This window comes from Staurois parvus, unplaced genomic scaffold (assembly GCF_062004578.1).
Source record: "Staurois parvus isolate SC_StPar_1 unplaced genomic scaffold, SC_StPar_1.0 ptg000053l, whole genome shotgun sequence".
Classification (NCBI taxonomy): Eukaryota; Metazoa; Chordata; class Amphibia; order Anura; family Ranidae; genus Staurois; species Staurois parvus.
The window spans coordinates 1,641,976-1,664,196 of record NW_028317849.1 but is presented as its reverse complement, the minus strand read 5'-3'; the positions used below and the strand labels follow the sequence as shown (position 1 = coordinate 1,664,196).

The window sequence follows — 22,221 nt, the reverse complement described above, 5'->3', positions numbered from 1 at the left end:
CACAAGAACAGGAACATTTCTCCAACTGTAACGACAACCATGTTTTATTACAAACTGGGGAAATGATTGGTGCTCTGTGAGGTTTATTTTGTGGTCAACAACTTCCTGTCTTAGTTACACCAATTTCCCACATTTCCTGTTCTAGAGTCACAAGCTGCAAAATAAACAACAAAATCTAACTCCCTTCCCTGCTCTGCCCAAAACCCATCTCCTATTTGTTCCACTGACTTTGCAGAATCCAAGAATTCTTCAGCAGTCATTAAAAAAATGTCTCTTCAAAATAAACATAAAAAGAAAAATGAAAAAAGTCTTACCTGTGATACTGACTCTGCAGGAACTGAAATTCTTCCTTAATACGATCCAAAGTCTCTGGGTACGTTAGTTTAAGGCTCTGCGGAGGACCAGATGCTGCTGCAGCTGCCACGGATGCCTGCAAGTGTGTCTGTGAAAAGCCATGCATTAGAATTCAACATCAATGCAAGAGCATTTTCTATCATAAAAAGAACCATGTCACCGGTGCGGACACCAAATTAAGTCTGCTCTATGTGTCAAGACAAAAGAGGTCCGGTAATCTGAACCTATTCAGTTTCTCCATGCTACACTAATGACACATCTGGATGGTCTGGAAGAATGCATCATTTTGAATAACTAGAAATGTCCAGCTTGAAGGTTGGCTCCACCATTGCCAAAAAGTTTGGAACAGTGTCCTTCAATGCAAAAAGAAAGGACTTCTCTGTACAGTACTGTAGGTTAACATTTCGAATTTATAAATGGAAATACATACTCTGAAAGGTCAAGAAAATTGAAAGAACAAGAGTCTAACTCAGAATATATAAATTCATTTTTGCCGTTTTGTAAACTACAAACTGAAGCAACAGGAGGTCCTTATCCTTTCTGAAACATTCAGGGGTATAAACCACACTACAGGTTGAGAGCTTTGGGAGTAGCAATTTCTGGCCTGGCAGACTTACAGAGAAATGTAAATAGAGACATTACAGGTATTTCTCGAAAACCAATCATAAAAGGTAATCTGCGGCATGCTACACCATAAATACCGATGTAACATAACATGGTTCCCATCATGGATGTCAAACATGTACCCACATGGATGTCAAATTGGAGAGTAGTGGCTGAGCCCATGCAGTCACTGCTTCCCAAATGACACGAATTGGACTGCCTGCACATGATTACACAGTACACCTGTGCATCCGATGCATGCAAAACACAGCCTTCACACAAATGTACATTTAAGTATGCCTGTGTGTGTGAGAAATCTAAGTGGTATGCCCACTCAGGTGGCCATTGTCAGAAGTTGACAATCAGCACTACTGCATAGTATTGCAAAGCAGGAAGCCAAAGTCTGCATATGAAATAAGCAAACAGAGCTGCCAACATGCACATATAACAACGTTATACAGAAAGAAAGTTAAAAAAAAAAAACTAAAAACAAAAAAAAAAAAAAATTTTATCAAGCTGATCTCTTTTATAATTATATCAAAAATACTGACGAGCCTATAGTTTTCTTTTAAACGCATTAGCAGAGTTGAAACATCCAAATTAATGGCCAAAAATGGACTCGGAACAGATAATGAGTTCTACAGCCATATAAATTATGCATGTGCACTTGATTTTCAAAACTACTATGCAGCGACTACAATCCCACCAGTATAGCCACGCATGTCATTGGCTTCAGTGGTTCTCCAGTACAAACATAGGACAGTTTGAAAATGCTCCGCGAGTACGGCCTATATATCTGAATGTATGTAAACAACAGGTGTGCTTCCATGCAACAGATGATTTTGAAGGGACTAAAGTAGACCTTCCATGTTGCTACACAGATGAGTCATGTTTACTTTAACCACTTGCAGACCTTCTACAGTACATAAACATCATGGACGATTTCGATTAAAGAAGAACTCCAGGTTTCCTGTCACTTTTAGTGCCAGTTCACACTACACGCATTTCAGTTGCGTTTATTTACAGTCAATACGCACAGAAAGTAGGTTATATGGTTGTCATTGTCATAGTTCACATCAGTGCTTGCAGTTCTAGTGCGTTCCACTTGCAGAAAAAAAAAAAAAATAGAAAATGCTGCATTTTTTCTACACAACTGTGCTGGAACATGAACCAAAAACGCACCGGAACACACCAAATACGCACTGCAACACACATGTCCCTATTTAAATTTAAGAAAAAGAGATAGGAAAAAACGAACTGGAACGCATAAAAAACGCACTTGAACACGTCAAAAACGTATCAAAAACGCACTGGAACGTGCCACAAACGCGCATGCAAAAACATCTGGAACACATCTGGACTGCGTTTCTATAATGTGAACCGGCCCTTAAAGAGTCTGTCTGGCCATTTCCATTGCTAAGCGATTCGTCTCATGTAGAAGCATTAGCTACATACAACATTCAGCACTGTGTCCTGCAACAACACGACTTCCAGATTGCTGCTAAAACAAAATCGAGAGCTGGCCTGAATGCTTCTCAGCCATTCAGGAGAAGCCTTGTATTTTTATCAACGAATAAAAGCCTTCCTCTGATTGACTGAGGGGAAGAGGTGGGCAGGTGATGTCACAAGCTCCTGAATTCACAGCAGAGTTGCTCTTCTCATGTAGGCTGTGTCTGCTTGCATTACAGTGGGATGAAAGAATGTTGCAGGTGCATGCGGTTGCTGAAACTCCCCCACTGTCAGCTGCAGTGTCCAGGAGAGGGAGCGTGGGAGACACAAACAGAATTTGGCTCAGTCAGGGAAGGTAAATTGTGCAATACATAGTAAGTGGATTTGGGACTTGTTTAGAATGTCCTACAAGAGCCTTTACTTGTACTTTCACTAAAGGTTTTATTGTACAAATCAGGTGAAGTTACCACATACAGTATATATGTTATATTAAATGTTTGGGGCATTCTGTAGACAAAAGTCAATTTACAAATTATTTCACAGACTTAAAATCCTAAAATTACCTTCTGGCTGTCGTTAACAATGAGTCTCTTTGAGGTGTCTACTGTGGAGACCAGATAAAGGAGCTGTTCCAGGTAAAGATAAAAAATGGAGTCATTATTTAAAAACCCTGGTTCATCAAAAAAACGCTTTCACTATATAAATATTCATTTCATGTGCTAAAACAGGGTTCTCTAAACTATAGCCTGCGGGCCACATCTGGCCTGCAGGTAGGCAGTCTTCTCACAATCAATGGCATGCTGGCCAAAAAGTTTAGAGACCCCTAAAAAAATAAAAATAAATTTAAAAAAACAATCCGCAACTAATGCAATCTTTTGTGTCTTAAGCATTTTGACACAAAAAAATGCATATTAAAAAAAGCGCACATAACAATGGTAGTGTAACCTTCTGAGCCTATTAAGTGCAGTAACCAATGACAACTTGTTAAACTCCCTCAAGTCTGCCTGGGTCACGATGTATTGACTGGTTACAATGAGTTACTGCACTTACCTGCAGCAATATCAATCACAGCCTGCATCAAAGCCTGCAGGAAATGATGAGAAATGATTAAAACCAGGAGGCAGCCAGGTTACTAGTATATGCAGAAATAGGCCAATAATGGAAGCTCTATATTTACCAGTATAGATTTCCTTTAGGATTACTAGAAGATTTCACTAAAAGTTAAAAAGGAGCAATGAACATGCATTTACAACAGGCTAATAGGTGGCCAATATGTAATATGGGAAAGGCTGGATGGTCATCACCTTGCCCTTTAGAGAATGGTGCTAGAATCTATAATCAAGACTCTTCTCTAGGCATAAATAGCTCAGATCCAAGAGGATTTTCTGCAGCACAAAATCTGCTCTTACCTTTTCTATTACAGTGCTTCCTAGGTTTCCTGGCAACCCATCTATTCTGAGGAATACATCTTTGTATTGAATGCTGTATCCCAGTGAATATATGCCCTGGTTGTTAATCAACCAATTCCAGGTCTATTACTGCAACCAACAATCTAGGACAGTGACAGTACTTTCTATGTAACAGTGCAGACAACAGCAATGCTTGGGTAAGTGGGGGGGGGGGGGGGGGGTATGAAGTGGCTTAAAGTATGGATAGGGGGGCATACTAAGAACAATGCTGAACAGGTGTCTCGGCATGCAGTATGTGCAGTGTGGTAAGGTGAGGAGCATGGCAAATATGCCAGCGGACAGAAGATGGGGGACTGAATATGTTCATTGAATGGAAAATGCAACACAATGCCATACAGGTCATTGACAGGTTAACACATATAAAGTGGAGATAGGTATTTGAAGGGACAATATTTATTCAGTGATCACTGATGAGGGATAAGGTACAAACACTGCAGACTACCTACTGATGGCTTTACACACACAAAAAGTGGCTAGTGAGCTCTGTGAATTGGAGCAGCCTCCATGCAAGTATGCTAGGGTAGGATATACACACATTACTGTAATGCAGACTCTTATACAAATCAACACCCCCTCTTTCACAGTTACTGATAGTTTTCTTCTATAAAACACTTCCCGTATTGGAGATGACAAGTGGAAAGCATTCTCCCTTCTGGACTACAGAGCCGGGCAGGGCTTATAACACCACTTGGGATTTCAGTGCAGCACAAGCCCTGCTGAGTCAGATCAAAATGAAAACATATCACACATATGTGACACCTGTGTCTATTCCATTTAGAAAAAAAAAAAAAAAAAAACAGACCCTTGTAATCTCTAAGGACGACAGGATTTAATACAGGTATGTCAGCTTATATCCGATCAGGTCCACAAAATTGGACCTGGACATGTATTTATTGCATATAGTCCAAGAAACATGAATGGACCTGAATGTAAATGGAAGCACTTCTGATTCCATTCAGTCACCCATGTGAAAGGGGCCTTACAGCTAAACAGCTACTTCTATAGAGGTTAACTGGGTCTGAAAGTGTGTCAACTATTTAAGAAACGCATTTCAGTTTCAATGTAGGCAACACCATGTTACAAACAACCCTTAGTGTCATTTCTATCAGGATTTCCACTGCATGGCAAACTCCATGCATTGGCAGCCAAAAGGGTCAATTCAAATTAAGTCATGTCTTGGAGATTTCACCAGATGCATCTTTTGCCACAAAGAATTAAGGCAGTTCTGAAGGCAAAAGGGGGTCTCAACCCGGTACTAGTAAGGTGTATCAAATAAAGTGGCCAGTGAGTGTATAAAAGCCACCAGGGAAGGATGGGAGGTGGTAAAAGCTGGATGGGAATTCTCTCATTTCCAGAGTGCAAAATAGATAAGGTATCAAGTGGGAGTTCAAACCAAATTAGCACTTAATTCAATAGCACTTAAATGGTCAGTTTCCATTACAAAATTGAGATAAGTTTAGGCTCATGAAAGCTCATGCTAAAACAGGCCTTTCGTTAGGTAATGACAACCATTAAACGACCAGTTTCTAAGAACAACTAAAATAGTAGACATATAGTACCAAAGAAGAATTGGGAATGTGCTCATGAAGCTTTCTTCTGATCATGGTACCCCAGGGTTATCTGCTGTGTTCAACATTTACTCAGACATTGTACGCATCTGGGACTTGTACACATGGGCAATTTCACAGCACACTGTGGTTAATGCCATGCAGTCAGTACACCATATTCACAGTTTGAACACTTGTAAAAGTAGTAATCACAATAACATTTTATTGTATTTTCTCAGTTTCTTGGCAAACATCACGCAGCCTGAATTACAAATATCAGTCATATTCATGGATTGCTAAAATCATTCTCCCTGTTTTACAGCGTTATCCAGGTGATATATTCAAAGTTTTCAAAAAACACAAACAAAATTTCCATGAGCACATACTGAACCTAAAAGCAGACCAGGCTGTAAAACCAAGAAGGACTGTGTAACAGAAGGCACTATAAGGCTCCAGGAAATATCGATCTTGCCACACGTGCGGTATAGCACATGCAATATGGCAAATGCTGGAGCACAGGAATTACCTCCACATACCAGATTGGAAAGCACACATCTCTCAATGGGTCACTCAGGCTCTTATGCCACACAGGGTAAGGAGGGATTTTGGGGGGGGGGGGGAGCAGATTTTTTAGCCATGAACATTTGACACTGGGCAAGTTTACAATTTTCATATTACAAGTTCCCCATGATCTGACATCCCCCTATGCCAAGCTTCATTAGAAACATTTCTGTAAGCAGTTTTGACTCCACACACCACTACAAACTAAATATATATTAATTTGCACTGGTTTTGGTTCTCGTTGGATCCATATGTAAAATATAAGAGGGCAATTTTAAAAAGGTGCTGTATGCATAAATGTATCCAGCATTATGTGTTGCAAGACAGGAGACATTGACGTTTGTGGCAAGCTGCATGCATTACATGCAGTTGCATCAGTGCAATGTTACACACACACACACACACACACACACACACTCTTAAGGTCTGTAAACTGGAGCTTGCACTAAAAAACAAGAAAAGCAAACAAACAAAACAACACATACATTCAAACAACCCCACCCAGCTTCCTCCAACAGTGCAGTTAAAAATAGGTTAACATGAAAAGAAACCAAGGTCTCCATTGGCTTGCTGGAAACATATGCATTCTTGTGCATATATTTCTTCATTTTCTGTATTATCTTTAGAATAAAAAAAAAAATGTATACAAAACACTATAAACTCCCTTGGAGGAATAACATAAGTGGCAGTGGGAACTTTGACATTTATATTCATAAAGCGCTGACATATTACTTTGGACCTTACGGAGTACATACACCCATTTACACTATTTTCTACTTCCAAAGTGGACTGCATTGGGTTTTGGGAGGAAACCAAAACACAAACATTGAGAGAACATACAAACAATGCAGATCTTTAGGAACCAAAAAGACGACCCAGCCATACAAGGTGAGAGAGCTAACCACTTATGATGGCCATACACGTTTAGATTTTCATTTAAAAAAGGTTCTATTTAAGAAGGTTCATTCGATTTACTAATCATTAGTGGGATCAAATCGACAATGGTATTAACTTGTATAAAAATTCTCGGACAAAAGCAAAATTATTTTATGTGTACGATTTCTATGTTCGTTGCCACCTTCTTCCAGGTTGTGATTTGCTTCTAAACATGCACTTTTTTTCTATTTGATCATTTCCATACGATTACTGTACACATTGAGTGAAAATTGGACATTGTGTTCATGTACGCTAAAAATTTTCTAGCTTGCGCCTTCATTTTTTTTTTGCTCAATCAGAATCAACTGTTGAAAGCACTATACTAACAGATACACGTCTGATCGTTCCTCCTCCAGAATTTTTCTTCTCATTTTCTTATATAGTATGTACTCGGCTTTAGAACACCTGTCAGTTTTTTACTGCTGTCTGTAACCCCATTAGGGAGATTCACCCTCTCTCTATATGTCCTGTTTACTGCTATTGCTGGTAGTGAATGTAAAAGAAAAATCACAAATTTCGGGCTGTCCCCAGAACAGGAAATCTACCAATTGAGACACTAGATGTGGTGACAACCAGGAATTCCCTCACTTTGGAGGGTTTCCTCTCACTTCCTATTGTGGGCATGAGACCGGAAAATGGAAATTTCCCAAGTGGGACACAAAATAAAAAAAAAAAAAAAAATTGGCAGAAAAAAGGTCCTGCCTTTAGTTCTACTTTAACCTCCCTAGCTTCCTGATTATGTCCGTATTTATGTGCTGAAAGCGGTACTTTTTTTGGAAATATGTATTTTTTTTATTGTAGGCCTGTAATTTTTAGGAATAACTCACTGAAACTTGTCCAAGAGTCTAGTAAACATCCCAGGTATGTTAAAATTTGAAACACGAAATCATAAATTATAATTTAATCATAAAAATTATTATAACAACAAATTTAATTCAATATAATCAAACCAAAAACACTGAAATTTGAAATATAGCGCCAAGTTCGCACATCACTGAGCAAAGTCGCAAAATTGTTCAGCGACTGATGACGAATTTCCCCCACGAATCATTATCACTCAATTCTGCAAGTGGTTCTAATTTACTATCGCTGTTCTCTAGCTGGTCTAAAACCACTTTTGACCTAAAAGGGACACCTTTTGGACGCCATGAACGTTTCTCAGTTTCCAGGCAATAAGAACAGTAAAAATGTAGGCAGGGCACAGGACAAAGCACTCGGGACAAAATGTATGATACAGTAATGTTTTACTATTTGATTTTAGTGTATTTAGTCAATGTCACTTTTTGTCATTTTCAAATTTCCCGCCAGTTCCGTCCCCATACATCCCGACGCTCGCAGGGGATGGAATCCAGATGACAGGTGCCGGCATCCACCGGAGGACATTACAGGGGACACTGCAGGAGGGACATCGCGGGAGTGCAGGACAAGGCAAGTGAAGAACAGATGCCATAGCAGCGCCAAACGGTAAGCCTGAGTGTAGCTCGGGGTTACCGCTTTTGGTACTGAAACCTTACCCTGAGCTACACTCGGGAATACCGTCAGGGAGGCTACGTGAAGCTGCTCCTGTGATGATGGCAAATTTTCCAGAAAACGTTAAGCTGTCCTCCAACAACTAACTTCCCCCCCCCCCCCAGGGATGACCTGCATTCATTACACATAAAGCATGCTATTGTGGGTCTTATGCTGCCACACTGTTGCTTATCAACCATGTTGTACAGCATAGCAGAACCATGCAGTTTGTCCTGATTGTCTTCATAGTCAGCAGAGATGGCTTGCCTTCCTGGAAGTCACAAACCTTAATTTTGCAGATACCACTGTAATCAGATTTCATTTTAAAAGACACATTCATAGGACATAGTATATCGAGCATGCAGTATGTACAACCAGTCTGGTGGATAACTCATTTTTAAAACCTAGCTTCACCCCAGCCCAAAAGATGCGGTTTTGGAAAAAGAAAAAAAAAAAAAAAAAAAAGGGGGGGGGGGGATCATGCAGGCCACTGACATAAAGGTGTCATGTCCCTTGAAATTAGACACCAAGCTTATCTTGTGATATCTATCCCACAGGATACACCTTAGGAGAACTGCTAGGGTGAATCTGGAAACAAAGCAACCATCTGAGGCTCCTGGTCACTTCATATACACCAAGGAATGCAGCTACTCTAAAGTATGGTGTAGAGTATAAAAGAATTTGACGTGACTTTTCTATACAACTGACAACACAGAAATAGTGTGTGAATTCTCACTGCCATAATGGCCCTGGACTCCACTCATTTGTAATCTCGCATAACTAACCAAACTTTCCAGGGTTCCAATCTAAAATGTAACATTTCAAAACACGACATCCGGTAAAGGTCCTTGTACACACACGGGTTGATACACAAATTAAATTCAGTGTATTCTGCGGTTTGCAAACTCATACATTAGCTAAAAATTAAACAAGGTTTGCTCTTGCTTTCTAGGAATGCTGTACCAGTGACAAACATAGCTGGCCACGCCTGACCTCTGAGCAGAAACGTCCAGTGAACAGTATACTGGCAATAGTATCAAAGAACAAAGAAGCCGCTATCCTAAATAGAACCAGCAGACTCAACGTTTTTTTCTCCCATGTTTGTCAAAATGAACACCTGATCTACTGTATAACATGTGCTATCCTGGTTGTGCCTGCACATTACAACCCCATACAGGACAAGTGTCTCTGGCCTCATAGATGTTTACGGGGCACTACTGTGCAGGAGTAAGCAAGACAGTGCACACCTGTGACACCGGAACCATGGCCGTCTGAGGAAATTACATCTATGGATGGCAAGGGTGGATTAAGTTGGGGCAAGGAAAGGGAAAAAAAAAAAAAGAAACTTTGTATTAAAGTGCACTAATCCTATAGGTTACCAAAAGCGTCTATGTATATTTGACCATAGTTTTTCTTTTCTATTGAGATTCCGTAGCACAAAGCTGCACAGAGGGGAGACGTCTCAACACAGCTCTGTCCCTGCACTCTCCAGATAACTACTCAAAAAACCGCAGCACCTAGATGAAACTTTGTATTACATTAACAAATTCATGTATCAGCATTGATGTCACATCGCTACCTTAAAAACTGAGCTTGTAATATTTCCTCCTCCTCTATCCCCCCACTCATGACTTTACCATTAAGATCAACATCACAACCATCGGTCCTTCCCCTCATGCCAGGGTGCTAGGCGTAATCCTAGACTCTGACCTCTCCTTTGGGCCCCACATCCACTCACTGGCTAAATACTGCCGGCTCAACCTCCGGAACTTTTCCAAAATCCGCCCCTTCCTGACCAATGACACCACAAAACAACCTATCCACGCCTTGGTTATATCCCACCTCGATTACTGCAACTCCCTCCTCACTGGTCTACCGTTACACAGGCTATCCCCCTTCAGTCTATTATGAATGCTGCTGCTAGACTCATACACCTTACCAACCGATCAGCGACTGCTGCCCCTTCTCTGCCAATTCCTCCACTGGCTTCCACTAACCCAACGTATAAAATTCAAAATACTAACCACAGCTTACAAAGCTATCCACAACACTGCCCCTAGCTACATCGCCAACCTCATCCACAGATACCACCCAAATCGCCCACTCTGCTCCTCCCATGATATACTCCTCTCTAGCTCCCTCATCACCTCCTCCCACGCTCTCCTCCAGGACTTCTCCAGAGCCTCTCCCATCCTCTGGAACTCCCTACCACAGCATGTCCGGTCAGCTTCCACCCTGTCTGCCTTTAGGCAATCTTTGAAAACTCACTTCTTCAGGGAAGCCTCCGCCACCTCCACCTAAGAACTGTACTTGAATCACCTCCGCCAGATCATCCCCAGCAGCTATCACCTTTTGTATCACCTCCCCCTTCCTTTAGATTGTAAGCTCCACGAGCAGGGCCCTCCTATTCCTTCTGTACTGAAATGTATTGTAATTGTACTGTCTCCCTTATATTGTAAAGCGCTGCGCAAACTGTTGGCGCTATATAAATCCTGTATAATAATAATATTGACCGCCTTGGCGGAAAAGACTAGAAAGTAATTCCTTTTTCAAGAATTGTACATGCCACTCTCATGCTGAGAAATAATCCTACAGAATATAACAGGGAGTAAATGGTTTAAGGCGTCCTGCCCTAACACACCCCATCAGCATTTCCTAATCATCAAATGACAGGTACGACAAAACACAGGGAGGAAATTATACACAGTTTCACCATGGAAGATTTGTGAAAAAATTACTGGCAAGCCAATATTTCCAGTCCAACTCCAAACAAAAACAATTGAAAAGGTTTGTTTTTTGTTTTTTTAAACAAACATTTTATACTTACCTGCTCTGTGCGATGGTTTTGCCATGAGATACAGAACATAGCTTAACCCCACCCTAGCTCCCTGGCTGGGATTGACAGCAGTGGGAACCAAAGGCTGCCTTTGATGTAACTGAGCCAATGAGGAGAGAGAGACCAGAGAAAGCCCTTGCTCTTGTGCACATCACTAGATCGAGATTGGGCACAGGTAAGCAAAAAGTAGGTGGTAAGGAAGGGGAGAGATGGGGGGACAGCACATGGAGTGTTTTTTTACCTTATTGCAGAGAATACATTAAGCCTTTAGAACCACTTAAAAATGGTAGTAAACTCTTCTTTAGTGATTTTACCTACAGGTAAGCTTATAACACAGCTTACCAGTAGGTACATTTTTAGCCCTTTTGGTAGCCAGTGCATGCGCTCTGAAGGATCAGCAAACCTATGCCATTCCTTCAGAGCACTGTGCCGTGGCCCGGGACTCCCCCACGCATGCATAGTAGTGAAGTCATTGCAGCTCGATCAGTCAGCTGGCCAGAGCTCATGAACCCGGAAGGAAGACCAGGTGAAGATGGGAGCCCCAGGGAGCTGTGACAACGCTCTGCTGGAGGGCTTCGTTTCAAGGTATGTCCCTTAGAACTAAAAAAGCAGTAAACCACATCCAAAAAAAAAAAAAAAAAAAAAAAAGAAAAGAAAAATCCCCTGCAAGGTAAAGGCATAATGTGCTAGTATGCATTTATGCATTGCATACTAGCACAATATGCCTTTACCTTGCAGGTTTTTTTTCCCCTTTTAAATGCAGTTTACCACCGCTTTTAAAAGGGATTCTAAAAAAAAAAAACAAAACAAAAAAAAAAAACAGCCTTGATTCTCCTCTTCTTGGGTCCTGGCCCCTCCCGTCTACCTAGTGCCCACCATAGCAGGCCACTTGCTATGGGGGCCCTTATAGGGGCTTGCTCCTGAGCTGGCTCCATAAGACAGTGCAGCTCTGCACCGCCCCCGCTCTTGTGCACATAGGATTGAGATCAGGGTCAGGCAAGTGGGGGGGCTACTCAGAACTTTTTTCACCGAATGCATGAAACTAAAAAAACCTTCTGCCTTTACGACCACTTTAGGACTACAAGTAGTCAAGAGCTGCCTTAGACATTAAATTTACTGGCAGCATAAAGACACAAAACAAAGCAAAAACACGTGTAAACACGGTACCACGTTTAGAGCTTGGACATTTATTAATTTCATTGGCCAGAATACTTACCATATAAAATGAATAAACGCCCAAGCACTAAATGCGCATTTTTGCCACGTTTGGAATTTTTTTGGCCAAAGTGTTCCTCCCCTGTATGCGATTCTTCTGCATTCAGGAGACAGACATTTAAACTGCCCCTACCCTGCTGCAAGCATGTGTGCATGATTTTATTGAGTAGCGTTCAAGGGCTTTGCCAAAAAAAAAAAAAAACCCCAAAAGTTCCTAAAAGTCACATTTAGGAGCAGCAGTGTACATGAGGCCAATGTAAACCAGCTCCCTACCCCTATTGTAACTACCCTGTAGAAGGAAGATGCCTATACTTAACTGTTCTGAGGGCACTCTGGTCCAGTCAAATGATCGTCTCCCAAAGTTGGCTTTGGGGAGAGGAGAGACAGCGACAATGGATACTGATCTCCATAGTAAGCCTATTGCTGATGTTCCCGCCCAGGCAATTCAGCTGCTGTCGCCGATCTCTCCTCTCCCCTGAAGCCCACATACCTAAACTGGAGCGACCCCCCAAAATATGTATAGGCATCTTCCTTCTACAGAGTAGTATGTATATGTGTTAGAATAGGAGTGGGAATAGGAGTGGGAGCAGTATTAAACTTAGTTAGATAAGCTTAGTTCGATATAGGCAGGAATTCCACTTAAAGGTTAATATAAAGCCAAAACTTTTTTTTTACCCCCTTAACTTTCTTTTTATCAAATCTTTATATTTTTAAGAAAAGTACAGAGAAAACAGAGAAGTACAGAGAAAACATACGATGGGATGAAACATCCAAAAATGAAGTAAAGTAGTACATGTACCATAATCATAATACAGGTCATATAGCAGTGGTACAAAAAATATCCATCAAGGTGACCAACAGCGTTCCAACAAGGGAAATAAGTATAATAAAGACATCCACCTTTTGGTAGGAATATTATAGATTCTAGAACCTGTGAAATTGTGTGTCGGAGATTCATCCGACCATAGCGCTCAACATATATACGTATATAAAAATGCAATGTAGAGAAATCTGCTGTATCATAAAGACAACCAGCCTGAAAAAGGCAGAAAAGGAGGGGACGAGAAAGGGGACGAGAAAGGGGACGAGAAAGGGGACGAGAAAGGGGACGAGAAAGGGGACGAGAAAGGGGACGAGAAAGGGGACGAGAAAGGGGACGAGAAAGGGGACGAGAAAGGGGACGAGAAAGGGGACGAGAAAGGGGACGAGAAAGGGGACGAGAAAGGGGACGAGAAAGGGGACGAGAAAGGGGACGAGAAAGGGGACGAGAAAGGGGACGAGAAAGGGGACGAGAAAGGGGACGAGAAAGGGGACGAGAAAGGGGACGAGAAAGGGGACGAGAAAGGGGACGAGACTGACCCTAAAAACAGACAACCCCATACCCACAGAGCACCATGAGCATAACTTCAACAGAATGGGTGTGCTTCTAAGAGGTGCCAAGAATGCCAGCTCTTATTGAAATTTGAAATCTTATTATGAAGATGAGCCATCAAGTACTCAATGTTGTAAATATCATGAATGCATTTTTTTTGGAAGCTTTGGATTGAAGTATTCAAAAAAAAAAAAAAAAAAAAAAAAAAAAAAACTAAATTGTGCTTCTAACCTTTTATCTGTGCCTTCACTGGGGAGATGCACTCCTCCTTTTGTCCTGATGACATTGTCACCATTACAGAAAGTGATGAAAAATCCAAAATGTGTTAAGTTGTCACTAAACAGGAGGTGAGAGAAAATATTCCAATGGGAAAACCTATGAAGACATCTCTTCTCACTTCCTGCTATGTCTCTGGGACAGGAAGTGAAGGAAATGATCCCCATAGGACACAGGGGGGTTCTTCTCTCCCTTGGCAGCTGTCATTTTTAAATTTTGCGCAGCTGTGTGGGGCTCTGTACACAGCTGCATTGTTCATTCATACAGACCTATGAATGAACTACAAGTCCTATTTAAAGTGTTACTAAACCCAGGACCATGCATTCACTATATCTGGTCTCCAACATGTACACAGAACATGGAAATACAATTATTTTAGTAAATATAAACTGCTAAATACCTTTTCTCATCAGCAGTTAGAGCAGTCTTGTGACTTCTATCAGTGTCCAGCAGAGCACATTAAAAGCTTGTAGGAGGAATTTTCATTCTGCTGTAGGTGGAAGCAGGATCACTGACCTCGTCTGGACAGTGCTGATTGGCCCTGTGCTGATCCCATGCACTCTCCCCCAGAAAAAAAAAAAAAAAACACCACACCTCTCTAGCAATACACACCAAACGGAGCATGTGCAGAGTGCCTCCACACGATATATCTTATCAGGAGATAAGAGGGAGACACTGGAAGAATAGGAGGATCAGAGAAGTCAGGATCAAACGGCACTTTTACACAATGCAGAGGATAAACCTCTTAGGTTCCGGTGAGTATAACAAGCATGCTTTACTGCATATACACACTGATTTTACTGTTGTGGGTTTTATTAACACAAGGACAGACTAGTAGGTTTCATTGGAGAAACCGTGTACTACGAGTGCAGGAATTGCTGCACTAACACTTCCTCCAGCTAAGTAGCTAAAAGTCTGTACCTTGATAAGGACAAAGAACTGGCGGAATAGTCTGCAGGAGTCTGTGCACTGCCCCCACAATCCCCTGATCACAGTTGCAATGATTTGCAGAATTGTTTTTGCAGCAAAAATTGGAGCATTTAGTACTTTTTTTTTTTTCTTTCAGAAGTTTGAGAGGCCTATCAGTCTCAAAACCTCTACATTTTCTAAGGCCTTGTGAACATGGTATCATCTTGTAAAAGATGAACAGTGTGTTCAGCATGCTTTTACAAAACATTCACAAAGCCTTCAGGCTCCTTCAGGCAAATTTCTTGGAGACTTTTTAAAAAGTAGCCTTCAGCTCCAGTCTGTGGCTGTCAAGGATCATACTGAGTGTTGGCTCACACTTCAAACAAGCTGCTAGCAGGCTTTCAGAAAACTTTAGTGCTACTTGAAATTTGATAAAAGCCTACTTGAGACCTACTACCACCCTATGTTAAAGCAAATCAACTCCCTCTCATTTTAATCTGTGTTTAACATAACTTCAACTAGAGCTGAGGGGTGCTTTATAGGATACATGCACATAGGGCACTTGCGTATTTCCGGTGCTCTTATGGGTGGCTGTACCCCGCTCAGACCTGAATAGACAAATAGGCTGTATACCTATGTATCGCTATTTACTTAAGGAGATGTGCGACTCGTTGCAAAAAGGTACGTATAGTCGCCTTCGCCCTTTGTCAATAGGCGGCTTACACAGCTGAAGGACAGTGGAAATACGCAGTGTTTCTACGTTGCATGGACAAATTATGCCTGTCTGCATTTAGCCTAAAGCGTTAAGAAAACTTCCAAAGGTTGACTAAAAGCTAGCTGCTGAAGCCTGGTCTTGTTAGCTCCCTTTTGCCCGCTTCCAAAGGTTGACTAAAAGCTAGCTGCTGAAGCCTGGTCTTGTTAGCTCCCTTTTGCCCGCTTATAATAATTTTGTTATATCTCATAGATCTGTGCCAAGAAATTACCTGTTGACCATGCAAGAAATTCAAAGCCGTCCTGGTTCCTTTGCACACTTCCCATTTTATCTCCAAGAAGCAGACTTAAACCCATCTATGACCTGCATATCTGCCAAATTTTCGGCCGATAAACGAAAAATCGCTCGGCCCCGTTGCCGATGCTGCCACCAATGTCCACGAAAAATGACCGTTTTTCGTGGATTTTCCAGCATGACCGATAAAAATAAATGTGAAGAGCCACGAAAAACGTCCGACAGGCTGGCCCCACTAATGGTGTGAATATCGGCCGATTTTTTGTGCGGACAAAAATTTGGCCGATAAATGACCCGTCTATGGCCTGCATTAGTCCACCGACTTCTCATGATGCAGAGAACAGTATGGGCAGGAGGGGACTGAGGTTGGGGGGATTACTTGAAGGGTTTTTAAAAGGGATAAGACATGGGGAAATGTGCATGTATTACAGAGATGAGAGGTCAATGACTTAAGCCAGCCATACATGGAACTAAATTCAGCAGGGACTGGACAAATTTCAATCTATGTATGGGCTAGCTGGTTGTACACAAATCAATATAATCGATCGACCAGCCTGTGGGTTCTTCCCCAATGATCAGTGCTGCTGGCTATAGCTGGCAACATTGATCATTGCATTGTCGAATGTGCACATGGGGGAATCAGCACTTTTTTTTCTTTCAACCTGAAATGTATGACCTGCCTATTAGTATTGAAGCCAGAGCATCAGCATGGCAATAAGTCAACTAGCATTTTCAGAAGGAGCAATAGAACCTATATGATAATATATGAAAAAACAAAACAAAACAAAACCACAAGGATCAAAAAAGCAATTAAAGCCGTTTCATGTGCCTTTACTTTGTGCCAGTTTTATTTATTTAAGTGATCGTCTCTTACTAAAACAGAAGTGTAAAACAGCAGTATAAATCAGTATAAAAAAACCCAGGCCAACTGTGCTTTGAAAGTTGTCCCAGTGCTTTAAAGGTTGTAATCAAAGGCCTGGGACAGTGTAAACATTCAGCCTGTCTGCAAAGATCCACAGTACAGTGTAGTCACCGATTTGATTCAATATTTTCAACTCCAAGAGCCATAAACTGATTTTTTTCTAACCCCAGACTCACAATCCTCAAGAAGCAGCCAGCCCTACATATGACCTGGCTCAGTCTTAAGAGTGTATATAGAGTATATATAATTTTTGTTTTTTACCCCATAAATCTCCTTTAAGTATAACATTATTCTTTAACATAACAAGACTAAAAGTACAATCCAATACTAATATGTCACCCAAATGCTTAGTACATCTTTGCTCTTATTCTCTCAGGAGTCACAGGGGTTGGGGCTTTGCTGTGCAGCTTCAACTTTACCAAGGCTTTCAGAAGGGTTATCACATAACCATAAGGCAGACTACAGGCAACGTCCTACAATGGGATGATTTGGGACTACATCATGTTCATATTGCAAAGTAAATGAGAAGACAAGTGAAAATGTACTCCGCAAAGAATACCCAAACACGTGCAAAAAACAATCAGAATAATTGCTTGCACATTATTGAATGACTGAAATCATTAGAGCTTCGAGCTTCTTAAAGTGAACAACCACACTGCTTAGTAAACAGCATGTACTCATTTACTAAAGCAATCCTCCTGTAACACTGACATAAGTTTCTACCACTACATCAGTCCTATCAGTCTACACTGCAAACGTTTCAGGAAAAGAGAAATTTGTAGGGAGAGCCCATAGTAACCTTGCTGCATCAACATCCCTACTTACAGGGCCACAAAAACACTTTCACAGTCACTTGAGTCACACACTGAGATGGAGTGCTAGGGCAAAGCTTTTAAACCCTCTACTTCCTATCCCATTAGGTAACTGCAATCCTCTCACTGTATCATCAGGGGACCAGAGCCAAAAATGTTATTGTATATAAAGTGTATTTGTGGTCAAAATGTAAAATTGTACATTTAATTCCACATCGTAGTTCAATTATTTCAAGAATACTCCTATTAATCTGACTGAACTTGAATTTTTAAACAACTATGTGAAGAATCCTACACACTTCCTTGAATTCTCTGGATACATTCACTAAGACTATCTTATATATGGACTCAAATTATGGTACCGCATCCAACAATAGACTGACCATAAGAAGCATAGAAAGGACTGAATGTTTTGAGTACCCACATAGACACATTGGGGGAGAGTTACTAAAACTGGTGCACTCAGAATCTGGTGCAGCTGTCCATGACAGCCAATCAGCTTCTAACTTCAGTTTGTTCAATTTGGCTTTGGCAACAAAAACTGGAAGCGGTTTGGTTTCTATGCAGAGATGTAACACATTTTGCACGCTCCGGTTTTAGTAAATAACCCTTATATCTTAGAGTGAGACAATATTATATCAAAATTTGTAGATAGTTTTTCATGTAAGCTTACAGTGCCTTGAAAAAGTATTCATACCCCTTGAAATTTTCCACATTTTGTCATGTTACACGTAAATGTATTTTATTTGGATGTTATGTGATAGACCAACACAAAGTGGCTCATAATTGTGAAGTGGAAGGAAAATGATAAATGGTTTTCAAAATTTTTTACAAATAAATATCTGAAATGTGTGGCGTGCATTTGTATTCATCCCCTTTACTCTGATACCCCTAACTAAAATCTAGTGGAACCAATTGCCCTCAGAAGTCACCTAATTAGTAAATAGAGTCCACCTGTGTGTAATTTAATCTCAGTATAAATACAGCTGTTCTGTGAAGCCCTCAGGGGTTTGTTAAGAGAACATTAGCGAACAAACAGCATCATGAAGGCCAAGGAACACACCAGACAGGTCGGGGATAAAGTTGTGGAGAATTTAAAGCATGGTTAGGTTATAAAAACATCTTATGCTTTGAACATCTCATGGAGCACTGTTCAATCTATAATCCAAAAATGGAAAGAGTATGGCACAACTGCAAACCTACCAAGACATGACCATCCACCTAAACTGACAGGCTGGGCAAGGAGAGCATTAATCAGATAAGCAGCCAAGAGGCCCATGGTAAGTCTTGAGGAACTGCAGAGATCCACAGCTCAGGTGGGAGAATCTGTACACAGGATAACTATTAGTTGTTCATTCCACAAATCTGGCCTTTATAGAAAAGTGGCAAGAAGAAAGCCATTGTTAAAAGAAAGCCATAAAAGGTCCCGTTTGCAGTTTGCGAGAAGCCATGTGGGGGACACAGCAAACATGTGGAAGAAGGTGCTCTGGTCAGATGAGACCAAAACTGAACTTTCTGGCCTAAAACCAAAACACTATGTGTGCCAGAAACGAACACTGCACATCACCCTGAACACACCATTCCCACCATGAAACATGGTGGTGGCAGCATCAGGTTGTGGGGATGCTTTTCTTCAGCAGGGACAGGGAAGCTGGTCAGAGTTGATGGGAAGATGGATGGAGCCAAATACAGGGCAATCTTAAAAGAATACCTGTTAGAGTCTGCAAAAGACTTGACTGGGACGGAGGTTCACCTTCCAGCAGGACAACCACCCTGAACATACAGCCAGAGAGACAATGGAATGGTTTAGATCAAAGCATATTCATGTGTTAGAACGGCCCAGTCAAAGTCCAGACCCAAACCCAATTGAGAATCTGTTGCAAGACTTGAAAATTGCTGTTCACAGACAGACCCTCTGCATCCCATCTGACAGAGCCGGAGATATTTTGCAAAGAAGAATGGGCACAAATGTCCCTCTCTAGATGTGCAAAGTTGGTAGAGACATCCCCAAAAAGACTTGCAGCTGTAATTGCAGTGAAAGGTGGTTCTACAAAGTATTGACTCGGGGAATACAAATGCACGACACTCTTCAGATATTTATTTGTAAAAAATTTGGAAACCATTTATCATTTTCCTTCCACTTCACAATTCTGTGACACTTTGTGTTGGTCTATCACATAAAATCCCAATAAAATTTATTTACATTTTTGCTTGTAACATGACAAAATTTCAAGGGGTATGAATACTTCTTCAAGGCACTGTATATTGGATTGTCAAATAGAACTATTGTTTGTATTGTTATTACAATGCTGAGGTTATAAAAGTGTATGCTGTGACCAGAAAACTCCTTACAACTACTGACAAACTGCTGCATGTCCAAGTTATATGGTTTTGTCAACTCAAATATTCAATACATTATCTCACATAGATTTTATTGTTAGTTTAAAGACAAGTTCACACTGCAACCATCTCTGAAAAGCAATCCACAATGGATTGCTTTACAGAGGGCAACAAAATGTCAGCTTCCAGGCATTGAGGAGGCAACCCTCCCACATACTGGATGCCCTTTTTTACTTTGTTTCCCTTACTGAATGGGAATTTAAAATGAAACTAATGAGCAACAACTGCAAGCCAAGCATTTGCAGCATAGCTACATTGATTAAATGAGCACGTTTGACAGGCAGGGCAACCTGACAACTTAAGTCGCATTAAATTTGTTGTGGCTGCAAGCATTACGACATGTGCACAGCCGCCTCCTGCTGTATGTTAGGCTTTACCACTCCCTCTTCATGTTTGTAAGAGACCTTAGTGATTTAGATACCCTCTGACATCAGCTTTCAAACCACAAATTTCCCACCATGCCTGGAAACATGATCTGACTCGTACTCCTCAGCTGCAAGTGTCCCTATGTACAACCGATTAGGCCATCCACATCAATGGTCAGATCTGATCATTACAGAAGGTTCTGGCCAATTGCAAAGTGGTCACCTGAAAGGAATATACATGAACTATTGCAGACCTCACACTGCTGCATCTTCCATTGATGGGATTCAACACCCATCAAGTAGGATATGTCTTGGTCTTGAAAATTACCCAAACAAATTATTGGTTCACAAGGTCTAAAACACTCTTTATCTTCAAATAATTTAGAGGGATTATAAATACCCCAAGGCAAACAGTTGGCTCTTTTTTTAACCATCAACCAGAGGTAATGTCATTCTTGCATACAGAGGCTAACACACCATCAGACAACACATGTACTTACTGGGGGTCTATTTTGTGGAAACATCTTCAAACAGAGGTAGGGTGACTTGTCTCAAGTTCTACTGTGGACCTGTCCTGGAAAAGAAAACAGGAACCGTTTTTAAAACAGCCAAACATTCACTCTAACATAAGACATTTGGCTAATGCCATAGCAAATCTATAAATAATCAGCTGTTAAAACAGCTTAAACTAGTTAAAGAGCACCTGTAGCTTTATGTTTAAACTGCATTTGCTTGTTCAAACCAGCTCTATAGACCTATTTTTTCTTTCAAATTATTTTACCTTTTTCTTGTATTCTCGGTTTTCTTCAGGCGCATCATTGGTCCTGAGCCTGTAACTGTCCATACACTTTCATCTAATCTTTATTTATTTCAGGTACTTCTATAGTGCCGTCAATTTACGCAGCGCTTTACATATATATTGTACATTCACATCAGTCCCTAACCCTCAAGGGGAGTACAATCTAAAGTCCCTAACTCACATTCATACATCCTGTACACATATTAGGGCAAATTTAGACAGGATCCAATTAACCTACCAGCATGTCTTTGGAGAGTGGGAGGAAACTGGAGTACCCGGAGGAAACCCACGCAGTCACAGGGAGAACATGCACACTCCAGGCAGGTGGTGCCGTGGTTGGGATTTGAACCAGCGACCCTAGTACTGCCAGGTGGAAGTGCTAACCATTTAGCCACTGCATGCACAAGATCTTCTGGCTCTCCACCTCTTCCTTGCTCCAACTTGGCTAATGCTGTCAAGCAACAGTTTCATAATTTAATCTACTTTGTTACGCATATTTCTTTATACCCCATCATTTCCCTAGTCCCTTATTCTTTCCCACTGAATGCCTAACAGAGCTTTTCCAGCACTGAAAGAATAAGTTCACTTTTTGCACAAAAATAATAAAATTTATTTAAATGTATTATTTTTGTCTGCAGGAGCCTGTAAAGCATTGCATTAGCGCTCCACAGCACCGTGGTAGTTCATTGAGAACTACAAGCTGACAGCCGCTAAGGCTGCCGGGACATGTAGTCCATTCATTCACAGAACTCTGAATGAATGACACGGGAGTGTGGGCAGAGCCTCGCTGTTTTCAAATCTGACAGATAGTATGGTGAACTTCTCCCAGTGCTTCTGTCAGAGGGAGGGGGGAGCAGCGGGCGGCAGCTGCAGCATTGGGA

At 41.2% G+C, this 22,221-nt stretch overlaps 1 protein-coding gene across 3 annotated transcripts in view; it reads right to left on the bottom strand.

Annotated features, from left to right (window-relative positions):
* The window catches only part of LOC149470064 (transducin-like enhancer protein 1), a 67,742-nt gene that overhangs the window by 34,524 nt on the left and 10,997 nt on the right, over window positions 1-22,221 (bottom strand). For 2 of the 3 annotated variants that reach the window (XM_089667081.1, XM_089667090.1), the window contains exons 2-4: window positions 21,042-21,115; window positions 2,970-3,032; window positions 315-442 (exon numbers count right to left, since the gene is read on the bottom strand). In XM_089667081.1, the coding sequence (XP_089523207.1) occupies window positions 315-442; window positions 2,970-3,032; window positions 21,042-21,065 (215 nt within the window). In that variant the 5' untranslated portion in view covers window positions 21,066-21,115. The remainder of the gene's footprint in view (window positions 1-314; window positions 443-2,969; window positions 3,033-21,041; window positions 21,116-22,221) is intronic. The other variant, XM_089667097.1, reaches the window with a different exon arrangement.